Source organism: Zymoseptoria tritici, chromosome 7, assembly GCF_000219625.1.
Source record: "Zymoseptoria tritici IPO323 chromosome 7, whole genome shotgun sequence".
Lineage (NCBI taxonomy): Eukaryota > Fungi > Ascomycota > Dothideomycetes > Mycosphaerellales > Mycosphaerellaceae > Zymoseptoria > Zymoseptoria tritici.
In genome coordinates this window covers 2442177-2464616 of record NC_018212.1, presented here as the reverse complement: position 1 = coordinate 2464616, position 22440 = coordinate 2442177, and the positions used below count along the sequence as shown (strand labels likewise).

The 22440-nt window shown below is 55.1% G+C and overlaps 10 protein-coding genes across 10 annotated transcripts; 4 read left to right on the top strand and 6 right to left on the bottom strand.

Moving 5' to 3' along the window:
* Positions 1–353: 353 nt before the first annotated feature.
* On the top strand, positions 354–747 carry MYCGRDRAFT_94836 (uncharacterized protein; the record flags this gene model as incomplete). Its single annotated transcript, XM_003850909.1, has 2 exons — positions 354–533; positions 601–747. The coding sequence occupies 2 exons, from the start codon at positions 354–356 to the stop codon at positions 745–747; spliced, it is 327 nt and encodes a 108-aa protein (XP_003850957.1).
* A 344-nt stretch (positions 748–1091) lies between these two features.
* Positions 1092–2415, top strand: MYCGRDRAFT_94835 (uncharacterized protein; the record flags this gene model as incomplete). The annotated part of the gene is made up of 4 exons (XM_003850910.1): positions 1092–1274; positions 1357–1656; positions 1836–2129; positions 2206–2415. 4 exons carry the CDS (start codon positions 1092–1094, stop codon positions 2413–2415), a joined length of 987 nt encoding a protein of 328 aa, XP_003850958.1.
* A 3217-nt stretch (positions 2416–5632) lies between these two features.
* On the bottom strand, positions 5633–6246 carry MYCGRDRAFT_94834 (uncharacterized protein; the record flags this gene model as incomplete). The annotated part of the gene is made up of 2 exons (XM_003850878.1): positions 5633–5656; positions 5710–6246. 2 exons carry the CDS (start codon positions 6244–6246, stop codon positions 5633–5635), a joined length of 561 nt encoding a protein of 186 aa, XP_003850926.1.
* Positions 6247–7351: 1105 nt separating this feature from the next.
* Positions 7352–8129, bottom strand: MYCGRDRAFT_94833 (uncharacterized protein; the record flags this gene model as incomplete). The annotated part of the gene is made up of 3 exons (XM_003850877.1): positions 7352–7552; positions 7740–7913; positions 8052–8129. 3 exons carry the CDS (start codon positions 8127–8129, stop codon positions 7352–7354), a joined length of 453 nt encoding a protein of 150 aa, XP_003850925.1.
* A 2451-nt stretch (positions 8130–10580) lies between these two features.
* On the bottom strand, positions 10581–11323 carry MYCGRDRAFT_94832 (uncharacterized protein; the record flags this gene model as incomplete). The annotated part of the gene is made up of 2 exons (XM_003850876.1): positions 10581–10652; positions 10706–11323. The coding sequence occupies 2 exons, from the start codon at positions 11321–11323 to the stop codon at positions 10581–10583; spliced, it is 690 nt and encodes a 229-aa protein (XP_003850924.1).
* A 388-nt stretch (positions 11324–11711) lies between these two features.
* On the top strand, positions 11712–12429 carry MYCGRDRAFT_94831 (uncharacterized protein; the record flags this gene model as incomplete). Its single annotated transcript, XM_003850911.1, has 2 exons — positions 11712–12323; positions 12379–12429. The coding sequence occupies 2 exons, from the start codon at positions 11712–11714 to the stop codon at positions 12427–12429; spliced, it is 663 nt and encodes a 220-aa protein (XP_003850959.1).
* Positions 12430–12781: 352 nt separating this feature from the next.
* On the bottom strand, positions 12782–13843 carry MYCGRDRAFT_94830 (uncharacterized protein; the record flags this gene model as incomplete). Its single annotated transcript, XM_003850875.1, has 1 exon — positions 12782–13843. One exon carries the CDS (start codon positions 13841–13843, stop codon positions 12782–12784), a length of 1062 nt encoding a protein of 353 aa, XP_003850923.1.
* Positions 13844–14470: 627 nt separating this feature from the next.
* Positions 14471–15169, bottom strand: MYCGRDRAFT_94829 (uncharacterized protein; the record flags this gene model as incomplete). The annotated part of the gene is made up of 1 exon (XM_003850874.1): positions 14471–15169. The coding sequence occupies one exon, from the start codon at positions 15167–15169 to the stop codon at positions 14471–14473; it is 699 nt and encodes a 232-aa protein (XP_003850922.1).
* Positions 15170–18601: 3432 nt separating this feature from the next.
* Positions 18602–19629, bottom strand: MYCGRDRAFT_94828 (uncharacterized protein; the record flags this gene model as incomplete). The annotated part of the gene is made up of 4 exons (XM_003850873.1): positions 18602–18613; positions 18806–19040; positions 19165–19305; positions 19400–19629. 4 exons carry the CDS (start codon positions 19627–19629, stop codon positions 18602–18604), a joined length of 618 nt encoding a protein of 205 aa, XP_003850921.1.
* Positions 19630–20286: 657 nt separating this feature from the next.
* Positions 20287–22409, top strand: MYCGRDRAFT_94827 (uncharacterized protein; the record flags this gene model as incomplete). The annotated part of the gene is made up of 4 exons (XM_003850912.1): positions 20287–20842; positions 20940–21090; positions 21146–21220; positions 21275–22409. The coding sequence occupies 4 exons, from the start codon at positions 20287–20289 to the stop codon at positions 22407–22409; spliced, it is 1917 nt and encodes a 638-aa protein (XP_003850960.1).
* Between the last annotated feature and the right edge of the window lie 31 nt (positions 22410–22440).

Here is a 22440-nt window from a genome sequence, read left to right as displayed (position 1 = left end):
TAATAAACAGAGATTGTGTACACACATGCTCCCATCTCCGACTTCACGATATCGCTGCATCCATCAAACTTATGGTTAGTTAGTCTGCCCAGCTCTCCGGAAATGATGAACCCAATCGACGACCAGCGCCCGTCCTACTGTTCGCCATGCGGGCACTTGGCCCGAGGCTCTCACAACTGTCCCACCCCATTGGAAATCTCCGCTCACTACAGCCGCGGAACATGCGGGCTGACGTCGAGACAGTCACTTAAGCTTAGACTCCCGCCCGAATCCGCCAGCGACGGATCATATGAGCTGAAACGAGTTCTCTCTCCATCCCAACAACAACATCGCTGGACGCGCCATCCTCAATCATGGTCACCTCCAACTCCAGCAACCATCCCACCACCATGCCACCAACAAACTGCACCCTGCTCGAGATCGCACCAGAACTCCGCCTCCGAATCTACGAGTACACCTTTGGTCCTGGCCCTCTCAAACCCGGCTTAGGACTGCTACGCACCTGTTCTGTCATCAACAACGAAGCAAAGCCCGTAAGTCAAGTCCAGACCGTTGCGCGAATCGGGTATGATCCCGCTAACGTCTCTTCCTCCTCCCCAGATCTTCGGTCACTGTGCCCGCCTTCGCGTTAAAACAGTGATGGCCGAAGCCAAGAGATGCTTGGGGGTTATGGACTCGATTATTGACGGAACTTATGACCCGGAGAAGCCGTATGTTGCTGGAGGAGAGGAGGATGGCGAGAATTGAGATGTTTGTGAAGGAGGGGAGGAGGCTGTGGACTGTATAGATGGGCGAGGTGAGGAGGCGTACATTCTCGCAGTTGGAAATGAACTTGGGTGCGCATGCTGCTATTTCATCAAGTGTCTATGATACTAGAAGCAATGGGTCTCTGCTTTGTCGCTGCATCTCTCACATGTATTGTTCCTGATCCCCAACGGGTACCTCTTGCTCGACTTCAGCCTGAACACTCGACTCTGCGCAAATCATGCGGGCTGACGTCCGGCGACTCGCCAAGCTTCTCCCATGGCCAACGCTGAATCCTCCAGCTGAACATCTCCAAAACCTCCTCCACCACAACAACACTCTCCACCATGTCGTCCTCCAACTCCGCCACCAACCCCTCCATCCCGCCAACCACCGGCTGCCCTCTCATCGAGAAAATCCCTCCCGAGCTCCGAGTCCGAATCTACCAATACGTCTTCGGCAAAGGCTGGAAAAACGCCCCGTTCGACATCCTCAAGACTTGCAGGCTCATTTTCGATGAAGCTCATGTCGTACGTCCTTCCCGCCCCCTTCCCAAACCACTCTCTTACACAGCTAACATGTGCCTGGCAGGTCTACAACGCCTTCTAAGAGGCCCGCCTCCACCGCCAACAGAACCTCCAAGATCCCCGCCGCATCGGTGAACCCAAAGTGGGTGAGCTCCACGGGCCTGGTCTCCCACCGCCGTGGGTGTGGGAGAAGGCGTTGAAAGCAGAGGGAAAGCACGAGATGGTGGCCATGGTGCTGGAGGAGTGGCACCCAATGGGGCCGTCGGGAATGGGCGACATTGCGTACTGGCCGGACATGGATGAGGCGGTGGAGGGGTGGAAGAAGGCGGATGAGGCGCAGGATTGGCCGGTTTGGGAGGAGGATGAGGAGGGAGGGTTGAAGTTGGTAGGAGGATAGGGCAGGCGATGCGCGGTCGAGAGAGCTATGGATTCAGTGTCCTGAATAGAATGCCATGATCTCGTTTCGTTGTGATCTCCAGCGGTTTAATGCTCGATGTCTTCAACATATCTCGTTCAGCTGCCCATACGAGCTCCATATCGTTCTGCCGCTTCGAAGACTCGAAGGATCGTAGCACATACCGACATTCCCGTGCCCGCCAAGCTCCAACCTTGACCAAGTTCGAAAATTCTCAAAACACCTTCACTCCCGACGTTCTCAACCACATCACTACCACGCTCTCCACTATGTCGTCCATCAACCACAGCAACCCTCCCGCCGCCACACCAACAGCCCGCTGTCCCCTCCTCGAAACAATCCCGCCAGAGATCCGCTTGCAAATTTACGACCTCGTCTTCGCCTCCGCCTCCAACGTCGAACTCCTCGCAACCTGCACTGCCATCTACGATGAAGCGCGAGCCGTACGTACTCCTACTCTAATCATACTCCATCCACCTCACTTCTCCCTCACATACCCTGCTTACGCCTATCTCACAGTCCTACAACACGCACCAAAGCCGCTGCTTCGCCGCCGCCGAGGCCTACGCCCAACCCGCTCGCCGCGATTTCTATTACCGAGAGGATGAGGAGACCCGTATCTCGAAGCAGCTGGATGCGAGGCTTGGTCCGCTGCTGGGACCTGGGATTCCCGCACCTTGGATCAGAGATCGGATGGTGGATTTTGCGGGTGGGAGGGCGGAGGGGTAGGAGACGGCCAGACGAGATGGATTGATGAGGATGTGGTGTACTGAATGGACGTCAATTGGGAGGTGGAGAGGATGAGAGCCGGGAATGGGGAGTTGGGTACTTGAGATGGGAATGGCGACATGAGTGGCGGTCGAGAGCTGGTGGGGATGGAAGATGGTCATTGCAGAAATGACTGACTCGCGGTATCCTCCAGTCTCGAAATGGGTGTATATACCTGCTTTGCTCTGATTAAATGCGTAGGAGTTCCGGTCAGCGATGCCTCCACAAGAGGCAAGATGGACCTCTTCTTCCCATTTGCCCTTTCCCACGATCTTGGAACGCCCTCTTCCCAGACACAGCAGTTTGCGTCTTACCCTCCGAAGATAGCACCGCAGACTCAGGACCTGCTCGCTCCTTCGTCCCGACGTTCTGCTCTCGTATGCTAGACAGGATTTTATCGATTACATCTCTCATCGAGGCCAGCATACTTCAGCTGCAATCGACCTGGCAGCAGGAACGAAGCTGGGATTGTCTCGAGCCGATGGCAGTGGTAGACATTATCAGTGGTCGAACCAGTAGCAGAGTCGGAGAGCAGTATAAGAGTCTTATTAGGGTAATCCTGCAGTCTGAACATCGCTGCTTCGATGGACAAAGTTCCATGTGCCCATGCCTAGCAACAACGAACACGACCTACTTGGCAGGAAAGGAGGAAAGTCACATTGGCCTAGCGTCTTGACTTACTGCTCAAGGAACCAAGGTACTGACCATCCTGTCAATATATCAACATGTCGGCCAAGGATTGAGATTGCTCTAGCTCAAAGTACAGCATTCACCTTGACCGAAAACCCTATGACTCGCCCGTTTCGTGTTCGCTAGGAAGACCGATCGCTCCCTCCCTTGAATTGCCGTCCACAAGATGCACACGCAGGGATCTCTCAGCTGGACGCAGCATTCCACTCTACGATGCCGAAGACATCTTCGAAGAGACCGTCAACAAACTGTAGCAAGCATTGTTCGCCGGCCGACCGAAACTCGAGAGAAGAGCGACGCCCGGGATACATCCGATACCTACCTTTGCTCCCGTTGCGACTAGCTATGATGACCTGAAGACGGTCACTTGGCCGGAGATCGTCTCGAGCGGAGGAGAGGAAGTGGAGGGCAGGTCGGTTGTAGTAACAGCGAAGTCAGAGAGCGAGTGCGGTGGTATTGGACCAGCAGACTGTATGGCAGTGCGATGAAATGTGAGCTTGTGGCCGGTTGAATTTAATACTTGTGAAAGGCTCACCCAGGATTATCCACGTTGGCTTGCATCGATGGTCTTACGAGGTTTGAGTTGCACCCTAGGGGGATGACGGCAGCGTTGGCTGACAGGGAGCTCCGATTACGGTGTGCCCGTACGTACACATCTTATCCTAGCCCGCGCTCGAGCAATTAATTGAACCACGGGTTGCCGTCAAAAGCGGTTTGACCGGGTAACCTCCTATATGCCTCATGTCCTCCTCGTAGCGTATGTTCGAGGAACGTCCTCCCGACGTGTTCGCCACTGCTGTCAAAAAGCTCCGTTAAGTGAAGATCCAGCTGGGAAGCTGAGGAGTCTCCCAACACGACCGCTCACGTTAACACCGATAACCCAAGTGGAGACTCCAACCAGAAGTCAGCGCCGCCGACACCACTGGCCAGAACGACAACACTGTCAGCTCCGATGCCCACACCGGCATTACTGGCACCACTGCGATCATGAGCAACGGCAGCAATGTGGCCGTCCACCAGCCGCTGCTCGGTAATGTCTAAGTACTGTTGGTTCGAACGCTTGGTGTCCGCCATCTCGCGAGCTGTAGACGTTGGTGTAGGAACGATCTCGTACTTCTCACTCGGTGACGGGATCGTCGCGAGACGTAAGAAATTGCTCTTGTGGGCCTCAGTCAATCGAGAGCAGGAGCATGAAGTCTGTTGATGCACGCTATCGTCGTGGTCGTACGAGACTTTCGTTCACGGGGTTAGTGCGAACCCGGCGGAACAGTGAGCGGAGCAGTGGGAAGTCGAACGACCTCGCGTCCAGTAGCGATTGAAATCGTCTGAGTACCCACTCATTCGAACCGAGAAACCCGCACTCTGTAGGAGATCAAGTTATCGAGATGTGACCCCAGCTGGGCCCGTCCCTCGGTGCCAACGTGCATTCCTCCCAACGCGTCCTTGTCGCCACCAGACTGGCAAATACGAGCCAATTCGCCGGCACACTCCACGATATCGACAAAGCATCCTTTCAGCAGGCAAAAAGATCATCCCATCTCCCTACTCGAGCCGCGTCCATCTCCCTACTCGAGCCGCGTCCATCTCCCTCTCCTCTTCGCCACTCACATCACCGAAATCACCGAAACACCAAAAAGAAACTCATAGCTAGACAAGGAATCGAACCTCGGCCTCCCCAAGCTACCTCCGGATCACAGGACGCCGCACCCCGAAGGGTAATACTCACCCCCTCACCGGGCTTGTACATGGGGCGTCATACCACTTGACTATCCAGCTGTTGTTGCAAATTTGGATTTGATTCGTTGGAGACGAGACGAGATGGAGGGGTATTTATTCACATCAGGTTACGGCTGCGGGGCGGGGCGGGGATTTACCGGGAAGGGAGGGTGAGGACTTGCTGTTGGGATGCGTACGTGGCTGTGAATCAGTCGTGGCCTCACGATGGTATCGTAGATGGATTTGACGGACGGTCAGTAGGTAGCAAGACAATTTAGTGGAAGGTCAGTCTATACTGTACCGCAGGATCGTCACACGATGAAGTCGTTCATACTGGCAGAACGGAGCTCGAGGCGGTCGATAAATCACAGGGTTGAAGCCTCGTCACTCGCTGAGAGTAGATGTGCATTGGATTCTGCAGGCAAACCTACGGCAGAGTCGTAGCCAACACTGCATTCTGGAATTCTAGAACGTGTGTTTTGCACCCCTGGGACTCGTGCCATGCTTCTTCCGTGAAGGAGGCTGCTCGCTTTTCTTGCTTCAAGTTGCCGAGAGAACAAAGCAGATTTCATGTCGAATGCAGCACAGCAGTAAACCCCACCGCTTTCCTTTGTGTATGAGCGAATCCGGAAACATATTCATCCACGCCCGGGTCCTCCGCAACTGTCCGACACGATCGTTCGAACACACATATCTTGGAACCTCGTCCGTCTTATTCGTCCTCTTTGCAGCCCTCGATCGCACCGCTCACAATGCAGGGCTCCTCCTCGTCCTATTCGTCACCGGCCTTTCCGCGCTGTCGAATATGTTAGTCATCTTCGTTGCTCTACTTTCAAGAGCACAACTTACCTTATTGCTCATAGTGTACTTCCGCCCGAAACAATCGTCCCTGAAGACGATCTCATACTCGCGAAGCGTATCGCTCTTCTTACAAAACACCCCCAACGCCCTCATAGTGCCGTCGTCCTCCCGGTCATCCAGCACCACACATTCGATGCGCAGAGACTCTGGTCCCTCTACGCTGGTCGCGGCGATGATGCACAACGGCTCGCGGAGCTGCCTCCAGTGAGGATTCTCGGCCGACAGCTTAGGAGCCAAGTGCACCTTGACCGTCAAGTTCTTCGCTTCCTCGGCGCGTGGAGCGGTGAAGGTATCGTAGCTCGGGCTGTTGAGGTCGATGGTGGTGCTGTAAGCTGCGCGGGCGTCGAGGACGGTTTCGAACTCGTTGTTGATGGTGCTGTTGGTGGAGAGGAGGGCGAGGGTGGGACCGCGGCGGTTGTAGTACTGGGTGGTGGAGAAGGGAGTGGTGGCGGAAAGAGCGGCGTGTTCGTAGATGATGTTGCGCAGCTCTGGGCTGAGCTTGCCGAAGGCGCCGAGATGCTCCATTGTGTTGGCGGCGTCGATTGTTGATTTTGCGGTGTCGGTGGGTCGAGGAAGAGTTGTGAAGAAAGCCTGGTGAGGAAGTTGGAACTTGAAGCCGGGCAAATAAGCCGGGACGGACCGGCGGAGGGCGGAGATCGGGTGTCCAGCGCGAAGAGGGCCATATGATCAAGTTACGCGTCGTCAGATGTGGGACTGCTCACCACCATCATGGCCGCGACTAGTATGGCCTTTGAGAAGAGTCTCGCGAGAGCTCTCTGACCAGATTCGATCTCTCGCCGTCATCTGTGTCAGTAGTATAGACACCGACGCGATGATCTACGATGGAAGCTCGACGCCAAGTCCACTGAGGACAACCTTTGCGCATACGGCAGGACCAAGGAAGAGCACGCCGGTAAACTCTTCCTGGCTATTCTCCACTTGCTTACGATAGGAGGCATGACACCCTCAGGTACCAAGGTGGAACGCCACAATCAGCAAACCTACCAAGACGACGGATCTAGAAAGCTGCGACGCCCGCGAACATCACAAGAAGCCTCGTGGACAAAGAAAGACTCACCCTTTCAATCGTCATTCCAGAGCGAGACCACTCCTCGCCAACACTATCACACACATGTAGTCTCGTCTCCCGATCACTCCTCACCAGAACCCATGCCGATCATTGTCCACAAGTAGCTGTGCCCATCCTTCACTCCCATTCCGTCAAGTTCGTGCCGCTTGCTGGAGCACCGTTGGCGTCGAGCTTCTCCTGGACGCGGCGGGTGAGGTATTCCACAACCGCCTCGCCAACCGAAAGTCCTCCGGTGTGTCCCAGAAGAGCCTGTCGCAATTCCTCACCATGGGCGTGAGTCTTCTTATTCATCTGGTCCACGGTCGCCTGGATGAAGGGGCTAACACTACCGAGGATACGCGTAGCATCGACTTCGCGCTTTATGCCTTCGAGTTGCTCGACTCTGTGTTGACGAGGCGGAGGAAGTCAACGATGCAAGAATCGATTCACATTGTTCAGCCTTTGGACGAGCATATCAAGAGCGCAAGAATGGCCGCACTTAGTTCGGCAAGCGGGGCGGGATGATAATACGCATGGGCGGGTCTTGTCCTGTCGAAATCGCTACGGTCGTGGGAGTTGGCTGATGCTGATCGGTGTCGCCATCCGCGTCTTGGTACTAGTCTTATCGTCGTTGGCGATATCGTCTGGCGTGTGAGGGTCCTGCACATCCATGTCGCTGTCGTTCGCCTCCTGATCGCCCTCACTGGCGTTGCTTGACAGGCTGCTGATCTGCTTGTACGATGCTTTCGCCTTGCCGCCACGCTACGCCCGTGCAGTATGTGTTCGCTTTGGCAAGAATGTCTTGGTTACTTCCCCGACACCGCTCCAACTGAGTAATTCAGTCCTGACGAAGGAGGTGACGAACGCTGGCGAAGGGTGACAACAAACAAGATCGCAAGGAGGACAGCCAAGACGACAGCGATGACAACTTGACCACGGACGAACGAACCAGAGAGCTTCCGCCACTCTGCCAATCAATCCGCGACTCCGAGCTGGCACGTTCTTGGGAGCAGGCATCCGGCGCGGGTAAGCCAAGGCCGTGGTCCCATTGCGTGCTGTCGATTCTTTTTGCTTGGTCGAATAGTCTTCCCACCTGCTTCCTGGGTGCGCCCGTCAGAAACACCTAGTCGAGCAGGTCCTTGTTGAATGACACATCTGGCTTGCAGCGTCCGCGTCCAGGTTAAATGGGAGCAGACGAACCACGGTTGGATGTGTTTCCTGAAGCGGCTGCGCTCGCAGCCGCGTTCTGGGCGATGCGCACGCGAGACGCGCTGCTGTCATATTCGGTGTCGAGCTCCGATGCTCTACCGTTCTCGATTGCGTTGAACATAGGTGCCATGCTTGGGTGACACGCGGCTGTTCGATCAGTCTGCGCTCATTCTCCGTGGACATCAGGTGCTTGGGTTGCGAATGTGTTTTGATGCCGATGTTATACGTGTTCTCGATCTGGCAGACTGCGAGTCATTGCCGTTAACCTTAAAGGCATGCGCTTGCCTTTCATACAACAGCAAGAGGAAAGTTGATCAGACGACGGTCTACTTCGAATCTTTGTTCGTTTCGATGCTCTCGGGAGGAATGGTGGTCGGCGAGACGACTGTCATAACGCGGATCGCCATAATTGGGAGACAGGACACTCAGATGAAGACTAGCTGGTCTGTGAGGAAAGAGTACGCATTAGAAACGGAGCTCGTGGTCTCATCACGGGCTGGTATCTATAGCCTGTAGGGAGAGACTGGATGCTTGTTTCTATCGTCCACTCCATCTCTGGCACGATGCCGCGGTGCCTTCAACGTCGATGAATGATGTTCGCGGGAGCAATATTCCGCTCGTGAAATGCAACGATGATTCCTCTCGCAAGCTCCGTATAACCGTGTCGATGGCGAGCAGTGGCATCGGCGTCTCCGTCCTTGTCAGGCTTCCGCTTTCGCAGGACGCATAGTGCGGTCTGAGCAACGTTGTGCTTTCTGTCGGTGAGCTGCAAGGTCACGCGTTGAGTCGTGGAGCTCGGAAGCCAGGTCCGGACACGGCGCGGACCACGGCAGAGAGAGCTGATCTCGATCCGAGGAACCACATCTCGGAACACGCTTTGACGCGAAACATCCAGGCCACCTTGATGGGCTTCCGCGCAATGCACTCTGTCTCGGAGAGACGCTGTAGTAGTATCATTTCTGGTGGTTCCTGATGCCGGAGTGCTTCGTAGTATTCGTGGCTTTGGTGAATGTGGGGTGGTGGGCGAAGCCCTCCCTCATCGTCGTTGCGTGTGTAACCCTGGTAGTCTGCCATGGTGGATGAGCTGAATGAGGGACAGTGAGGACGAGGAGATGGGTACGGTGATGCACCTGGATTTGAACAAGAGAAAGAAAGGGACGAGAGCAAAGGTAGTGTCGGTACCGCGTCGGGGTGAACTGAGGTCCAGGGCTAGATATCAGCTGGTTGGTGGGCTGACGTAGTGTGCAGAAGAGGAGGCGTGAGCATCGTTCCATCCCACACGTTATCATTCCCCTGATTCGCAGATATTTGTCGAATTGCGCCCAACGCGGTGAACGCCAGCAGTGGATCGTAGAGCATGACCGAGACTGGCAATGGAACGTTCTTGTTCATGCGGGTACGACGAGACCATGATCTTGGAACGCAACAGCTACGATGGGAGGCTGTCCGAGAGCGCAATGGCTATGCAGCATGTTTTGGACTCCTTTTGCGTCCTCTAGAACGCTGGGTGCAAGTCGCACAAGGAAAAGAAGGTGCCGGGCGGACCGAACACACCTGCCAAACCACCCAAGCCAATCAGCAAAGAGGCGGAAGAGGATGAGCCTTGTTGATAGGCTTCGGTGTGAGGTTCCGGTACTTTGGTCGTGGGGTGAGCTCTGTCTGTGTTCTCTACTCCGTCGCGAGACAATCGTATCTCATCGAGTGTTCAGCACCTCCACGCGGAGAGGCTCGCTCGGATCGTGATTCCTCAGGGTAGAGGTAAGGTGATGCGTCCGGGGCATTCTCGGCCTCCACCAGCAGCCGCTTCATCCGATGTGTCTGGCCAGGGTCAGCCATATAGCGATATGTGTTGAGTGCGCGCTGCAGAGCCGGGCGATCTTCTGTCAACACGGTCTCGTCGTCCGCCGCACACCGGACGCGTTTCACCACTGTCGGAGTCATGGCATCCAAGTCACCCTCCGTCGACAGCGTGGCTTCTATGAGCTTGCCAATTAGCACCTTGTAATGTGAAAGCATGGATAAATCTCATACCGAGCTTGAAGCTGGAGCTAAAGGTGGACCGCATGTTGGACTTTCGTGAGGACATTGTGGACACAGGCCACATGTTTGGTGCGGTTCGCTGGCTTGTCTGGACGGCATTGACGGTTGAGAGGTTTGTATGCTTTTGCGGCTTCTCCGATGGATGAATTCGGAGAAAGTCCAATGTCACCGTAATAATCTAGCGCACCGTCGACCGGCTCATCGTAGCTCACAATGTGCGTACGTCGTACTCAATGCCTGTTCCCATGTCGCCGTGGAAGACGGCGTGATCGTTCGGCCTGAGTTCAGGGACCACACCGCAAAGGAATATAAACATGATTGGAGGTGAGGTCGGACTGAGACGAGAATCTGCGGTTCGTGAGATGGAAAGATTCAAAGTCTCAGGACTTCGGCCAGTCCTCGAGCTTTGTTCTCAAGGCTATCTGCTTCCTGGTCGCATTGCCCTTTCGACTTGCTGTCTCAACGTATGGCAGCATGATCGCTGTGGTCCGTTCGCATCTTTAACCTCCCTTGCCATGCTCTCCTCAAAACCCCAACAATCTCAAGGAGTATCCATGATCTCCGCCGCCCGTGCCTGCGAAATTTCTCTCGTCCACTCTCCGCCCTCATTCCGCTATCGATCCGTTAGTCTCCATCCACCTTCTCATCCGCGAAGAATTAACATACCTCATTCCTCGTCTCCCTCCACACTCCCGTAACCTCATTCCTCAACACAACCTCGATCTTCCTCAAATTGTTCCGACTTCCCTTCTGACACGCCCACTCAAAATACTCCATCATCTCCGCATACTTCCCATTATACCGTCCCGCGTGATCAGTCCAGCACTCCACTTTCAAGCACTCCGGGTAGCGGCGGGTGTACACCGCCAACAACGTCAACGCCGGAGCCAGGTCGTTGCGCATACTCGGCGGAGTGAAGTTGATCGGCGGGAGGCGCTTGAAGTAGATCGTCAAGTGCACAGATTTTGCGTGTGCTGGCGGACGGACGATGGAGGGCACGGCTTCGCTGCTGCGGTTGAAGAGGCGGAAGTCGATGGTCGTGGAGAAGGCGGCGGCGGTGTCGAGGACGGATTCGAGTTCGCGCTTGATGGCGCTGTTGGAGAGGAGGAGGGAGAAGGTGGCGCCTTGGCGACGGTGGAGGTGGAGGAGTGGAAGTTGAGGAGTTCCGTTGATGTTGGGGAGTGCTTGGCCGTGGTAGGGTGTGGTGATGTGGGCGGCGGCGTGGGCGTAGACAAGGTCGCGGAGCTCGCGAGGGAGCTTTTCGAGTGTTCCTAGAGCTGTCATGTTGCTGGAATGGTTGTCAAATAAAGCGTTGAATGGTATTGTTGTGGCGAAGCGTTGTACCCATGGACGAAGAGATGAAGTCTGGCATTTGTTTGTGTCGTGTGCTTGCCCGGAATTCTCGACTCTGGGACCTCAGGCGAGTGAGACACATCAAGGCGGACTTCAGCCCGAACGTCTGGAGCTTTTGAAAATCAAACGCACCATTCCCAACGTACATACTACACCAACATACTGCACTCGACATTCGTATAGAAACTTCGTTGCCGAGCTCGATATACGCTGTTCGACGCCTACAGTCCCTAGCAGCTTTCGACTATCTTCCTCTCCGACTCACAACACCATCCAGATCTGCTCTCCCAATCTCCTCTCCGCCGCGATCACCGCCGACATGTCCCTCCCTCGCCCATCATGCGGCCTGTTCGACTTGTTGCCCGTCGAAGTAAAGGAAAAAATCTACGAACACGCCGCCGCCAACATCGCCATCCCCTGGAGCACCACATTCATCACAACTCCCGGCAACTCCTCCGCCATCAATACCATGGAGCCAGCCACCGGCCTCTCGGCAGGCCTTCCCAACGCAAACGCCATCATTGAAGCAGAAATGGCAAAAGCCATCGACAAGCACAGCGAATTCCGCACCACTGTTGTCCTGCGCGAGGGCGCTCCGGCTTCAGATCTTCCGATCCCTCGCATTCCGATCCATGCCAAGCACATCCATCTGAGGGTCGAGATGGAGACGTTCCGACCTGCCAAGGGCGTTAAAGCGTCCCGGCTTCGGATCTTGCCTGTCTGGACGCTTGCGCAGGCTGTGGGTACGGGACCGGGCCATGTTTTGGTGACATTCCACTTTCCAAAGGGTGTCAAGATCGTGGCCAAGCATGTCAGCATGATCGAGCAATTCGAGCGTAGCTTGCGGAGCATTGGGAGCCTGCGAGGGTACAAGATTCAGGCGTTTGCGTATACGTCCGAGGTAGTGGCGAGCAAGGAGTGGGCTGGAAAGGTAAGCTGTCTCGCAGGATGAGGAAGACTGCAGCCATCGACTGACTCACAAGTAGAAGGTTGAGGACGCAGAAGGAGAGTGCAAATGGGCGAATAGAAGAGTGTAGAATACGAATGAGATGCGGAGGGACACTGGAGACGGGACGGAGAGCGACTGATTGGATTCCAATGGTATATTGAAGCCGATGACTAAATGCACGTCTTGATTCATTCCACGAGCAGAACAACTACTACTTCACGCCCGGACAGTCGGCCGACGCACTCATGCGCGACTTCCGCTTCACGCCGCATGTCAATCTGCCACTGATCGGAATTTCCGAGTCCTGCCCCGGCGAGTGGATAACCGAGAAGGCCGCGAAATCTATCCATGACATTGAAGTCATTGTACAAAAACGAGGGAGACCGAGGCCAAAAGCAAATCCGACCGCCTCCCTATCTCGCATCGCCGACAATCTCCCTTCATCCCAACACCATCGCCTCCACCAACCCCTCCCGATCCCCGTCCTCCCCACCCCTCCTACTCGACCACACCTTCACCGCCTCCTTCCCACAACCACACGCAAACACCAGAATCTTCCACCCGCTCAACCCCTCACTCCCTCTCAACACATCTCTAAAGCTCCTCACCAACACCCAATGCTCCTCCGCAATCCCCTTCGGGAAGTGGAAACTCACCAACAAATCCCGCGGTCCGGTACAAATCGCCGTCGCGAGCTCTTCAATCGGCACAGTCTCCATTCCGAACGCGTTGTCCGGATTGGAGTGGTTGGCGAACTCGATTCTCAAGTGGACGTGTTTAGCTTGCGGCGGCGGTTGGACGATGACGAGGTCGGAAGGCGGTGCACCAGCTCGAACGACGACCGTGGCAGTGAACTCGGTGAGTTTGTGCAGTCTCTTGCGAAGGGTGTTGTTGACCATATAGCTCACATCCTCAGACGTCGTCGCAGTCTCATCACCCAGTTTAGTAGGCGACTGCACCGGCGAGAACATCGCATCGTCACTACAATCCCTGTCCGTGTATACCGCCGGTCTCGTCCACTCCCCACCCTCACCACGCTGGTTAAGCATATCCCACCCCCCATCTCCACTCGCACCAGGATGATCGAAGTAAATCTCATACCTCTTCAACGTCTCACTTTCCACCAAAGCCTTCTCAAACCGCTGCATCAAGACCCAATGTCGGAAAAGGGAGAATTTCTTCTTCTTCGAGAATTTGCAGTACACGATGAGGTGTTCTGGTCCACGACAGACGGAGTTAGCGAGTTCTTCCATCGGCATGCTGTCTACGCCGTGAGTTGAGTCGTTGTCGATCGAGGAGAGGAAGTCGATTGTGAGGGTGACGGTGCGGGTGGCGCGGCGGAGGCCGGTTGGGAGGGGGATTTCTTGCGGGTGGGTGTTGGGGTGGAAGATGATTTCGGCGGTGAAGGAGGTGGGGAGGGGAGGTGGTGGAGGTGGAGCCTTGGGGTTTGCGAGGATGAGGGCGCGGTTGCGTTTTCGGATTAGGAGGCGGAGGTTTGACATTTTGAGTAGGGTGTGGGAAGAGAAGAGAGTGTTCTGACGGAACCGTTAAAGACAGCTGTGCTTTTGAAGGAGCGGAGCAGGAAGAAGAGGTGCCGTGTGTCGTATAGCTGAGTGCAGTGTATTGCGATCGTGATATAAATGGGGAATCCTGAAGTGAATCTGTTGAAGATGCCAAGAACTTGTTGTGAAAAGAGTACGGCATGGCGTGTGTCGTGTGCTCTGTGATATCGAGACTGTGTTGGGCCAAACGAATGAACAAAGGAGTACAATAGTCTTGTCCTTATCTGCCATGTCCACGAGCCGGTCAGCACTTGAGCGACAGCAGTCGGGCGTTGGCATTCTTGGAGATGTTGTTGAAAGGCTAGCAGCACGAGGGACCGCGAGCTGTAATGCAATATTTGATAAATCGGATGATGAGTCCATCTCTGAGAAGGTTTGCCTAGTACCATCAATGACCGGGTGCAAGCGCACCACTCCTAGAATGAGCCTCGTGGTATCTGCACAGCTTCGAAGAAGCCTGGTAGCATGGTTCGCGGTTGTGTACCGGTCGAAATGCTAGGCCAGATGAAGCAAAAGAACCTACTCATCTCGGGGCCACCCATGCTTGCCTTGTCCCGCCACCAATATTCAAACCCACGTAATCAACTTCTGCGCCGGCTCTTTCGACTGGCCCCCCATTTCTTTGCCTGCACTCCACTTCCTCCGCCAGAACGACTCTTCCTCGCGACCGAAACAAATCCAAGCGATGAGCTGCTGTGGATTGGCAGACTTGCTCGCCTGCCGCATGAGAAGCTTCACGATGGCAATGCTGGCCTTGACTCCGGCTTGATCGTACACTCTACCGGTGATGCCCAGCCATTTCAGGTTCGGCACTTCTGTCAGCAATTGGAGCAGAGTCCGGATATTCTCGGACACCGCCTGGCTGTATTTTCCTGGACTCCATCGATACGGAAAGTCGATGATGAACCAGAGACCCATGTGATGTAAGGCATGCGTGTAGGGTGCGGAAGGTTGGAAGGTGCGGTCGAGTGTGACAAAGATGCCAGGTCCGACTCGATTGACCATGAAGGTGAGGTATTCCTGGGCGATTGTGGAATTGACGCGCAGCAACGGCATTGCGGGACCAAAGAAGTTGAAGGGACGGAGGAGAGTGAGTCGAGGTAACGGGAGGTGGCAATCTGAGCCGCCGAGACAGTGTTGCCAGATCATCTCCCTCAGCTCTGCTGGTATGGCCTCAAGATTTCCGCGGCTAGGCGCAGGCGGCTCGAAGATGGTGACGACATTTGTGGTATCGTCAACGATGAAGCGAGCTCGGTCGAGAGGCATGGTGGCGGAAGGCGCGAGCCGGTCAAGAAGATCGCTGTTCGGAGACGATATTTTGTTCGAGCTGGGATGGCAGAAGTGTCAGCTTTTGCGCGCTATCGTGAGTTTCCATGGCTGTACTCACGAGGGCGACTGTATGCGACGGAGGAATGATGCTAAGGCGGAAGCGGGCGGCAAAGAGATGTGCTGCGTTGGCGATCGAGTCATGGAGGAAGTTGGTGAAGTCGAAAGCGCAAAGAGACGGACAAGCGACCAATGTCTGCCTCAGGCATAACCTGGACTGATATGCCCCGGCTCCAGGCGGAGAGCTTTCAACAATGCTCAGCCGCAGTATGGCCAGCACCGCCGTAGCAACGGTTGGAGCAGACCGAACAGAATACCGGGCCACGGAGCTTCAAGGCGTTATACAAAGACACCAAAGACAGACCTGTCAAGGATGCCAGACATCAACAAAGTGTACGCGGAAGAAGAAGTTGAAGCATTGATCCTGAGTATCGCTTTTCATCTCTCGTACCCGGCAGTCTCAATCATCCTTTCAGCTCTATCTCCCGCCATTGAACACTCCTTCATCGCACCGCCTACTGAACTCTCGCAACGTGGCCTTCGATCTCAATCGCCCTCCCAGATCGTGCTCTTCCAGCTCAACCCGCCTCTCAGCAATCACATCTCCGTGTTTTCACCCTCATTTCCTTTCAATGACGTCTTGCACCGATGCACATCCTTCACCAGAGTCCCGACAGATTCCTCGCGAGCTTGAAGTATTCATTCCTCCCAACCATCAAGCCTCCGTTCCCTCCCTGTCTGCGGTTCATGACATCGTCCCTTCCCATCTCTGAACACGGACCGGATGCTGGTCAAGTATCGAGGATTCCGGCTCGTCGCAAGTATTGTCTCCTCGCAAGCTTGTGATCAACGAGGAATGCGAAGGAGGAGAGACCGTACGTCTCAAAAAGCGACCAGATCGTCAGTTCCAAAGTGTAGGCACCGGGCCGATCAATCGAGTGGCACTCGGTTATTGGAAGGTCGCTGCGGGTACATCCAACCTTGTAGCATGGCTGTCAAATCTGGTCCTTGGTGATTATGCTGGAGATGGCCAGCACTCGTCGGCGTCAGGTGTCAAGGCCATGCTGTTGGCAGATGCCTCAGGCTTGCGACAATAGCCTTTGCGTCGGTGAGCTTATCCTGACTTCACCTCGTCGCAAAGCTCACATCGAGTGAAGAGTCTTGGCATCACATCTCGCATGGCTGATGCTGCACATGACAAATTTCCAGAAGCGATGCAGGAATGTGGAAGACTGCCAGAAGCGGCGTGTTGCTGAATGGTATGCCTGAAAGAGGCCGGCAGTAACAAAGGTAAGTGTCGGTAATTGCTAGAACCGGCGTCTGGCTGACAGTGTGGCCGGAAGAGGTCGGCGGGAACAAAGGGCATTTTATTGGGTCGGTGAGAGGACAAAGCGATAAGGTGGAAGCGTTGGTCAAAGCAATCACCACTGGTCCAGATGCGAAGAGTAGAATGACGCCGGCCACAGGTGAATTCACATCGTCGGTGTCGCAAGCTGCGGTCGACGCAGGATGTTCCGGTGGAGCGACGACTTGGCTTTTGGTTGCATGCTTGACCATGAGGTTTCAATGAGTTCGGCGGAGATAGTGTCCTGTGGGAACATACAGTCCTCAGGTCGTGTTCCATGGAGCTCTTTGGGTGATATATTAAGATGAGCCGCTTTGACCTGTCAGCGTTAGGTGGCTGTCAACAATAAATTTGGTCAGGCCAGCGTGCGACGACTCGTGATCGGAGAAGTCTCGAAACGACCGGATGATTGCCCTTGCGGCCAAGTTCAGGAGCGGCGGGATGCCTTGGGCCGGAGGCTATGTGTAGAGCAAGCAAGTCGAATGTTGTCCGGACAAGTCAAAGCCGTCCAGCAAATGTCGTCTGCGTGGTGGTTGGAGTATCAGGACACTCAACTTGAGTCGTAGTAAATGACGATGTTGTCGCCATAAAGCGAGGATGAGTTGTCGCCATGAACCTGGGTGCAAGGTACAAGATTGGTCATGTCCTGGGTCGTCTTGCATCTGCGTCCGGAGTTGAGAGGACATCGATTGAGTCAGGAGCATTGAAATGTCGACAGGGTAAGCAAGAAGGGTAAGCAAGATGAGTGCAGCCATGGGCCGCGGTCTCCGCTTGAGCGACGTCATCACTACAAACCCACGAGGCCTGGTATCCGGGTCTTGAAGTGGAGCTTGTGAGATGACGACTTGACCTGGATGTCGTAGGAGGGGCAGTTCAGGACAAGTCGGAAGCTGAGTATGGTCGAGATGACAGGATGTCAAAAGTGTGCCGAAAAGTCTCCGGCCTGGAATTGGGTAGGAGGAGGTCGACAGTGGGCGATGTGCCGAGAGCAGCGCGGAGGCTGGATGGTTTTTCGAGTTTGCTCGTGGGCTTTGGTCGCTGAGTGTAATGGGTCCAATTTCGAATCCCTGGAGAACATGCGCAGGTGGCGCAGCACAGTGATCCATTGTCAGCGTTGAGAAAGCATCTGGTGTGACCGACGTGAGCGGTGAGCGAAGTTCGGAAGTTGAATTCGGAACAGCCTGCAGCATGTTGCGGCCTGGGGCGCTCAGCGGGAGGCGATATTCCAGATGGAAGGATCCGCTACACACTTGCCGCGGAGAGCTTGAGTCGACTGACATGTTGCAATCTTGAAGAAGCAGTGTGTGTACAAGCAAAAGGGCCAAGCTGGTCAAGCCGACGGTTCTTCTCACGTAGCTACTCCACGCCAGCAGTCTATGAGGATGTGACGATCGGGGTGCATAGCTGCAAGAGATGAGGGTCAGGCAGTCCGGACTGGTACATGAGTGTGGCTGGATGTCGACATGACAGGGAGCCTTCGAGTACAATGCTGAGGCTTGAGCTTGATGGTCGCAGCGGCGAGCTGGAGGTGGCTTTGAGCATGCGGCGGGCGAGCATACTTGGAAGACTAGACCAGCTTGGCAGTTTGAGCATGAAGGCCAGTTGCTGGGCTGACGTCGAGGAGCTTGGGCAACAGGAAGATTTCCGAGATGTCTTCAGGTGGAGGTGGGGGAAGGGCCAAAGTCACATTGACCCTTTCCGTTGTACGTCGACCGAGACTGGTGTAGCGGAAGCTTGAATATAAGCCAGACCGGAAGACATGGCATGATGATACCATTCAAGAACTAGATTCGCATTTGTGCCTTGATGTTGATCGTGGAGAGTCGAATGCAGTGCTGCTAGCCTCAAAGGAAAGAGCTTGCAAGGATTTGATGGTCGGCTGGAGTGCTCCACAGTTTAACATCGACCGCATGAGGTGAGTCGGATCTTGTAGTTCCTGGAGAAGAGACTCGCAGCGGGCTTTTGTTCCCCCAGTCCGCTTCCGAGTTTGGAATGGACGTTGTGATCTACTTCGGATGATGCACATGTCAGAGGAAAGACTGCAAATGAGTTTGTCGGCCAGCAGATGGGCTCGGTTTCGATGAGGACCGTGTGAGCTTGATCGGGTATTATGGTTGTTGGAGGAAGAAGTTGACAATATGCTTCCAACCGAGACATTGTTCAAATGGTTGACATCGTGTTTGCGAGCTGAGTCCAGTGCTTGAGTCCCGGAGGTGATGATTCCAACGTACTCTGGATTGCGTGATCTGGTCGGAAGTATGGCTCGGACCTTGTGGACCTAGTCGGGCATTGGCGTTGTGAGTGCTGGAGAAAAGACCAGAAATCGCTTCTTGACCAGGGACTGAGGCTGAGCTTGTGATGCGAACGATGTGACCCTGGTAGAGGATCGCAGTTATCGAAGGAGTGACTGGAGGTGTGCTCTTGATGAAAGGACCGGCTTGAGGGTTGGACGATGAGCTGATGAGCCTGGTTCGATGATGATAATCCAGGAGAGGGGTGTTGGGAGCCTCGCTGAATCAATGTCATGCTTCCGACTTCGCCGTCCAGCATGATGGGTAGTGTCCCGCATCATGACCTCTCTCTTCGCTACCAACCCGTGAGGGAAGGCATTGCCCGGAGGACCGCCAACTTGGAGGCGAGAGTAGGATTTGGTCTCCATGCCTGGATCGGGCACCACTCCGCCAGGTCTTCGTGTTGACCTTGGTGCTGCTCGTCACGGTCGACCTGTGACCTGGTCGCCGATTCATAGAGCTGATCAAGAGGTGAGAGTAGCGTACCTCGTGTGCAAGAGAGGCTTGATCCTTCTCACAACGGGCATCGCGTACACGCAGTGCCGCGATCCGGTACTGGCGAGCTCATCCGCCTTCCGGATCTCCGGCCCAGCATCTCGTTTCCTCCACAGAACTCTCCAGCCGACAGCATGGTCGTGCAATGTGTCCAGGTTTTCAAAGATATCACGAATGATATCAACCTGGTCAGGCGGATAAAGCCCACTCCATGACTTTCCCGCGATCTCGTCCTCGAGACAACGCGTTATTGCCACACTGGAGTCCATGCTGTCGGTCCAGATCGTTATGTGCCGGTTGGAGAACGTCCCGGACTTCAGGCCCTCGCAAAAATGATCCAGGGCTAGCTGGATGGCTCTGAGCTCACAGGCAGTGGCACTCTCGCACCGGCCGAGTGCGTAGGACCGGCCTACGTACCCGCCCTCTGCTGTCCGGTGAACCCAGGCACATCCGCCGAAGGTATCCATTATGAAAGAGCCGTCCACCCAGGCCGTAAACTCACCCGGTTCCGACAACCACTCTCCCCGCACCATGTACATCTCTTGTTGCCATGTCAAGAGCCGCATTCGCCCAGTCCTTGCCCAAAGGTCTTGCTGCCAGGCCATGATGTCTGGCATTGGCGGTGGTGCGGCCATCTCGCTGTGATCGTTCTTCTCGTGATGGCGAAGTCGCGGTCGTGGAGATGGTGGTGGTATTGAAGGTGTGTTGCTGCAGCGTTGTCACGTCGTCGTCGCTTTAAAAGTGCGGTCTTGGCAATAGTTCCGCCAGCTTGACGACAGCTCACTTCACTCCCGCGGGGTCGCCACTGCCTCACATCGGAAAGGAAGAACATCGCAATCACATCTCCTCAACACTGCACACCATTGAACGACCTCCAATCGCTCCATTCGCACAGCTACCTTTCGCACGATCGAGACGTCTACAGCATGAAGGGGGGACACGAGTTGGGGTCAACGACGGCATGGCGAACGACAAGTGGCTACAACAAGAGACGGATCGAGCTTGCCGCATTGACAGATGAGCTGATGGTCCGGAATTCCTTGAGAAGAGACACAGTCGTCGGCTTCCAAATGCAACAACACATCTTGCCTCCTTGTTGTCCCAGACCAGCGTGTGCGATCACTTTCGAACGCCTTCCCTACAACTCCAGCGAGCTCGACGCTCGACTCGGTGCTTGCTTTGGGGCGGTTGCGAGAAACCCGAACAAAGAAAGCAAACTGCTGTGCAGGAAAGGAAGAGAAGGAAACGTGTTTGCTGGCCATGATCGTCGTCGACAAAAGATCAGACGCCTCCTCTGCTCAAGAGACTTCATCACTCCGACACCAATACTCAACAACGAAAGCAACCTTCAATACATTCACAATCTGTTTTATAGCAGCTTTCCAAGCACTTCTCCCACACAGACGTCCTCGAACATGGACGAAGCATCGATTCAGCGTGAGCAAGAGAGGGCCGAGCTTGAGCGAGAACGTCAGGAAAGCCGTGAGTACCCTCGAGTGACCTGGTCCTCCAACATGGATCTACCTTGTCCGGGACGCTTGATTCCTCGCTACGCAGGTACTGACTTGGCATTGAACAGGTTCCACTCTTCCCGGCCACAACGTAATTCTTCCAGTCGCCCTTTCTTCCACCAACTACGAATACCCAACATCATACCTTCGCACACATCTCGACGAAGACCTCGACGACGAGGTGGATATACCGCCATACCGGCCTCCGCCAAACTCAATGTAAGTGCTTGCGCAAGAAACGTGAACCAGACATGAGTACTGACAAGACTTCCAGACACGAGAACGATCAAGACGCTTCTGAGAACCTACACTTCCCAGAACTTGATCCTAGACCAGGAAGACTTGTCAGGTGCGGGATCACCTCATCAACGTCCTGCGCATTACACACTGACCGTTCTTCTAGAGCTCAAAACCTTGCCGACTACCGGCCTGTCGACCGCGCGCAGAGTCCTGCCATCCTCGTCTCCCGAACCAGAGGCGAAGTTCCACACCACCAATTCGCACTCCGACACGGCACCCGAGTCGAACTCCCATACCACCTATCCGCACCTCAAAACGACGCAATGGATCCCAACCAAGCCCGCCTCCACGCGCAGGCCGATCGTCGAGCAGACCGCCTCCACAACTGGCGCACCGCACAACCAGCTCTGCAAGATGCGTTCGTGACTGCGCTTCGAGCGTGGAAGGCAGGCAATCCAGCCACCTACACCACCTTCGAGACCTTGATGGAGAATGCGGCACTCCTCTGCACATCAACGGTCCGCGCCCACGACATCATGATGTGGGGTCAGAAAACGCCCGTTGAGGTCAGAACTGCGCTCAAAGCGCTCACAACCCACTACCACGTGGAGGCAGTCTTGCGCAGAGCATTGGTGGAGTCCGAGACCCGGACGAACAGCTGGAGTGGCCCAAACGAGCTCAGCCCCGAGGAGGACTTCGCGGCATCAACTACATCGGTCCAAATCACGACCAACAACGTCACATACAAGATGCACTCGCATTTTGGCCTTCGCCCAGGCGATGTGACTCTCAACATGATCGACTGGGATATCACCCACCACCCAAGCCGCCGAGCCTTCCTCGTCAAGATCCTCGCCTTCCTCGCGCTCTCGCGGGACCATCTCGAGAGCTGCACCACTGGGTCCAGCCCTGACAGCAGGATGATGGAGGATGCCGTGGACTTCATCCATGCTCTGGTCCTGAAGGTCTTCAACACTCTGCAGCCACTGGTGGTGACATTCAACGCGCCAGACGTGACTTCCGCCGACAAGCGGTACCTTGTCGACACAGTGAAGGCTGCACATACCCTTCGCACGCAACTCGACACCGACCTTCGCGTCAGAGACATCCTCGAAGCGCGAGCAACGACGCGAGATCTCCTTCTTGTTCTTGCCATAAGGGAGCAGGATCGTCCTGCCGGTCTGACCGGTCCTCTTCCGTTGACCGATCAGACTGTCGGCATGGCGTCTCGCATCGAGCAAGCAGAGGTCACGTACGGGCCGATCTTTGGGAACTGGCGGGTGAAGTGGGGGCGGTAAGAGGAAAGCAATGGGTGTTTCGTTTGGAGGC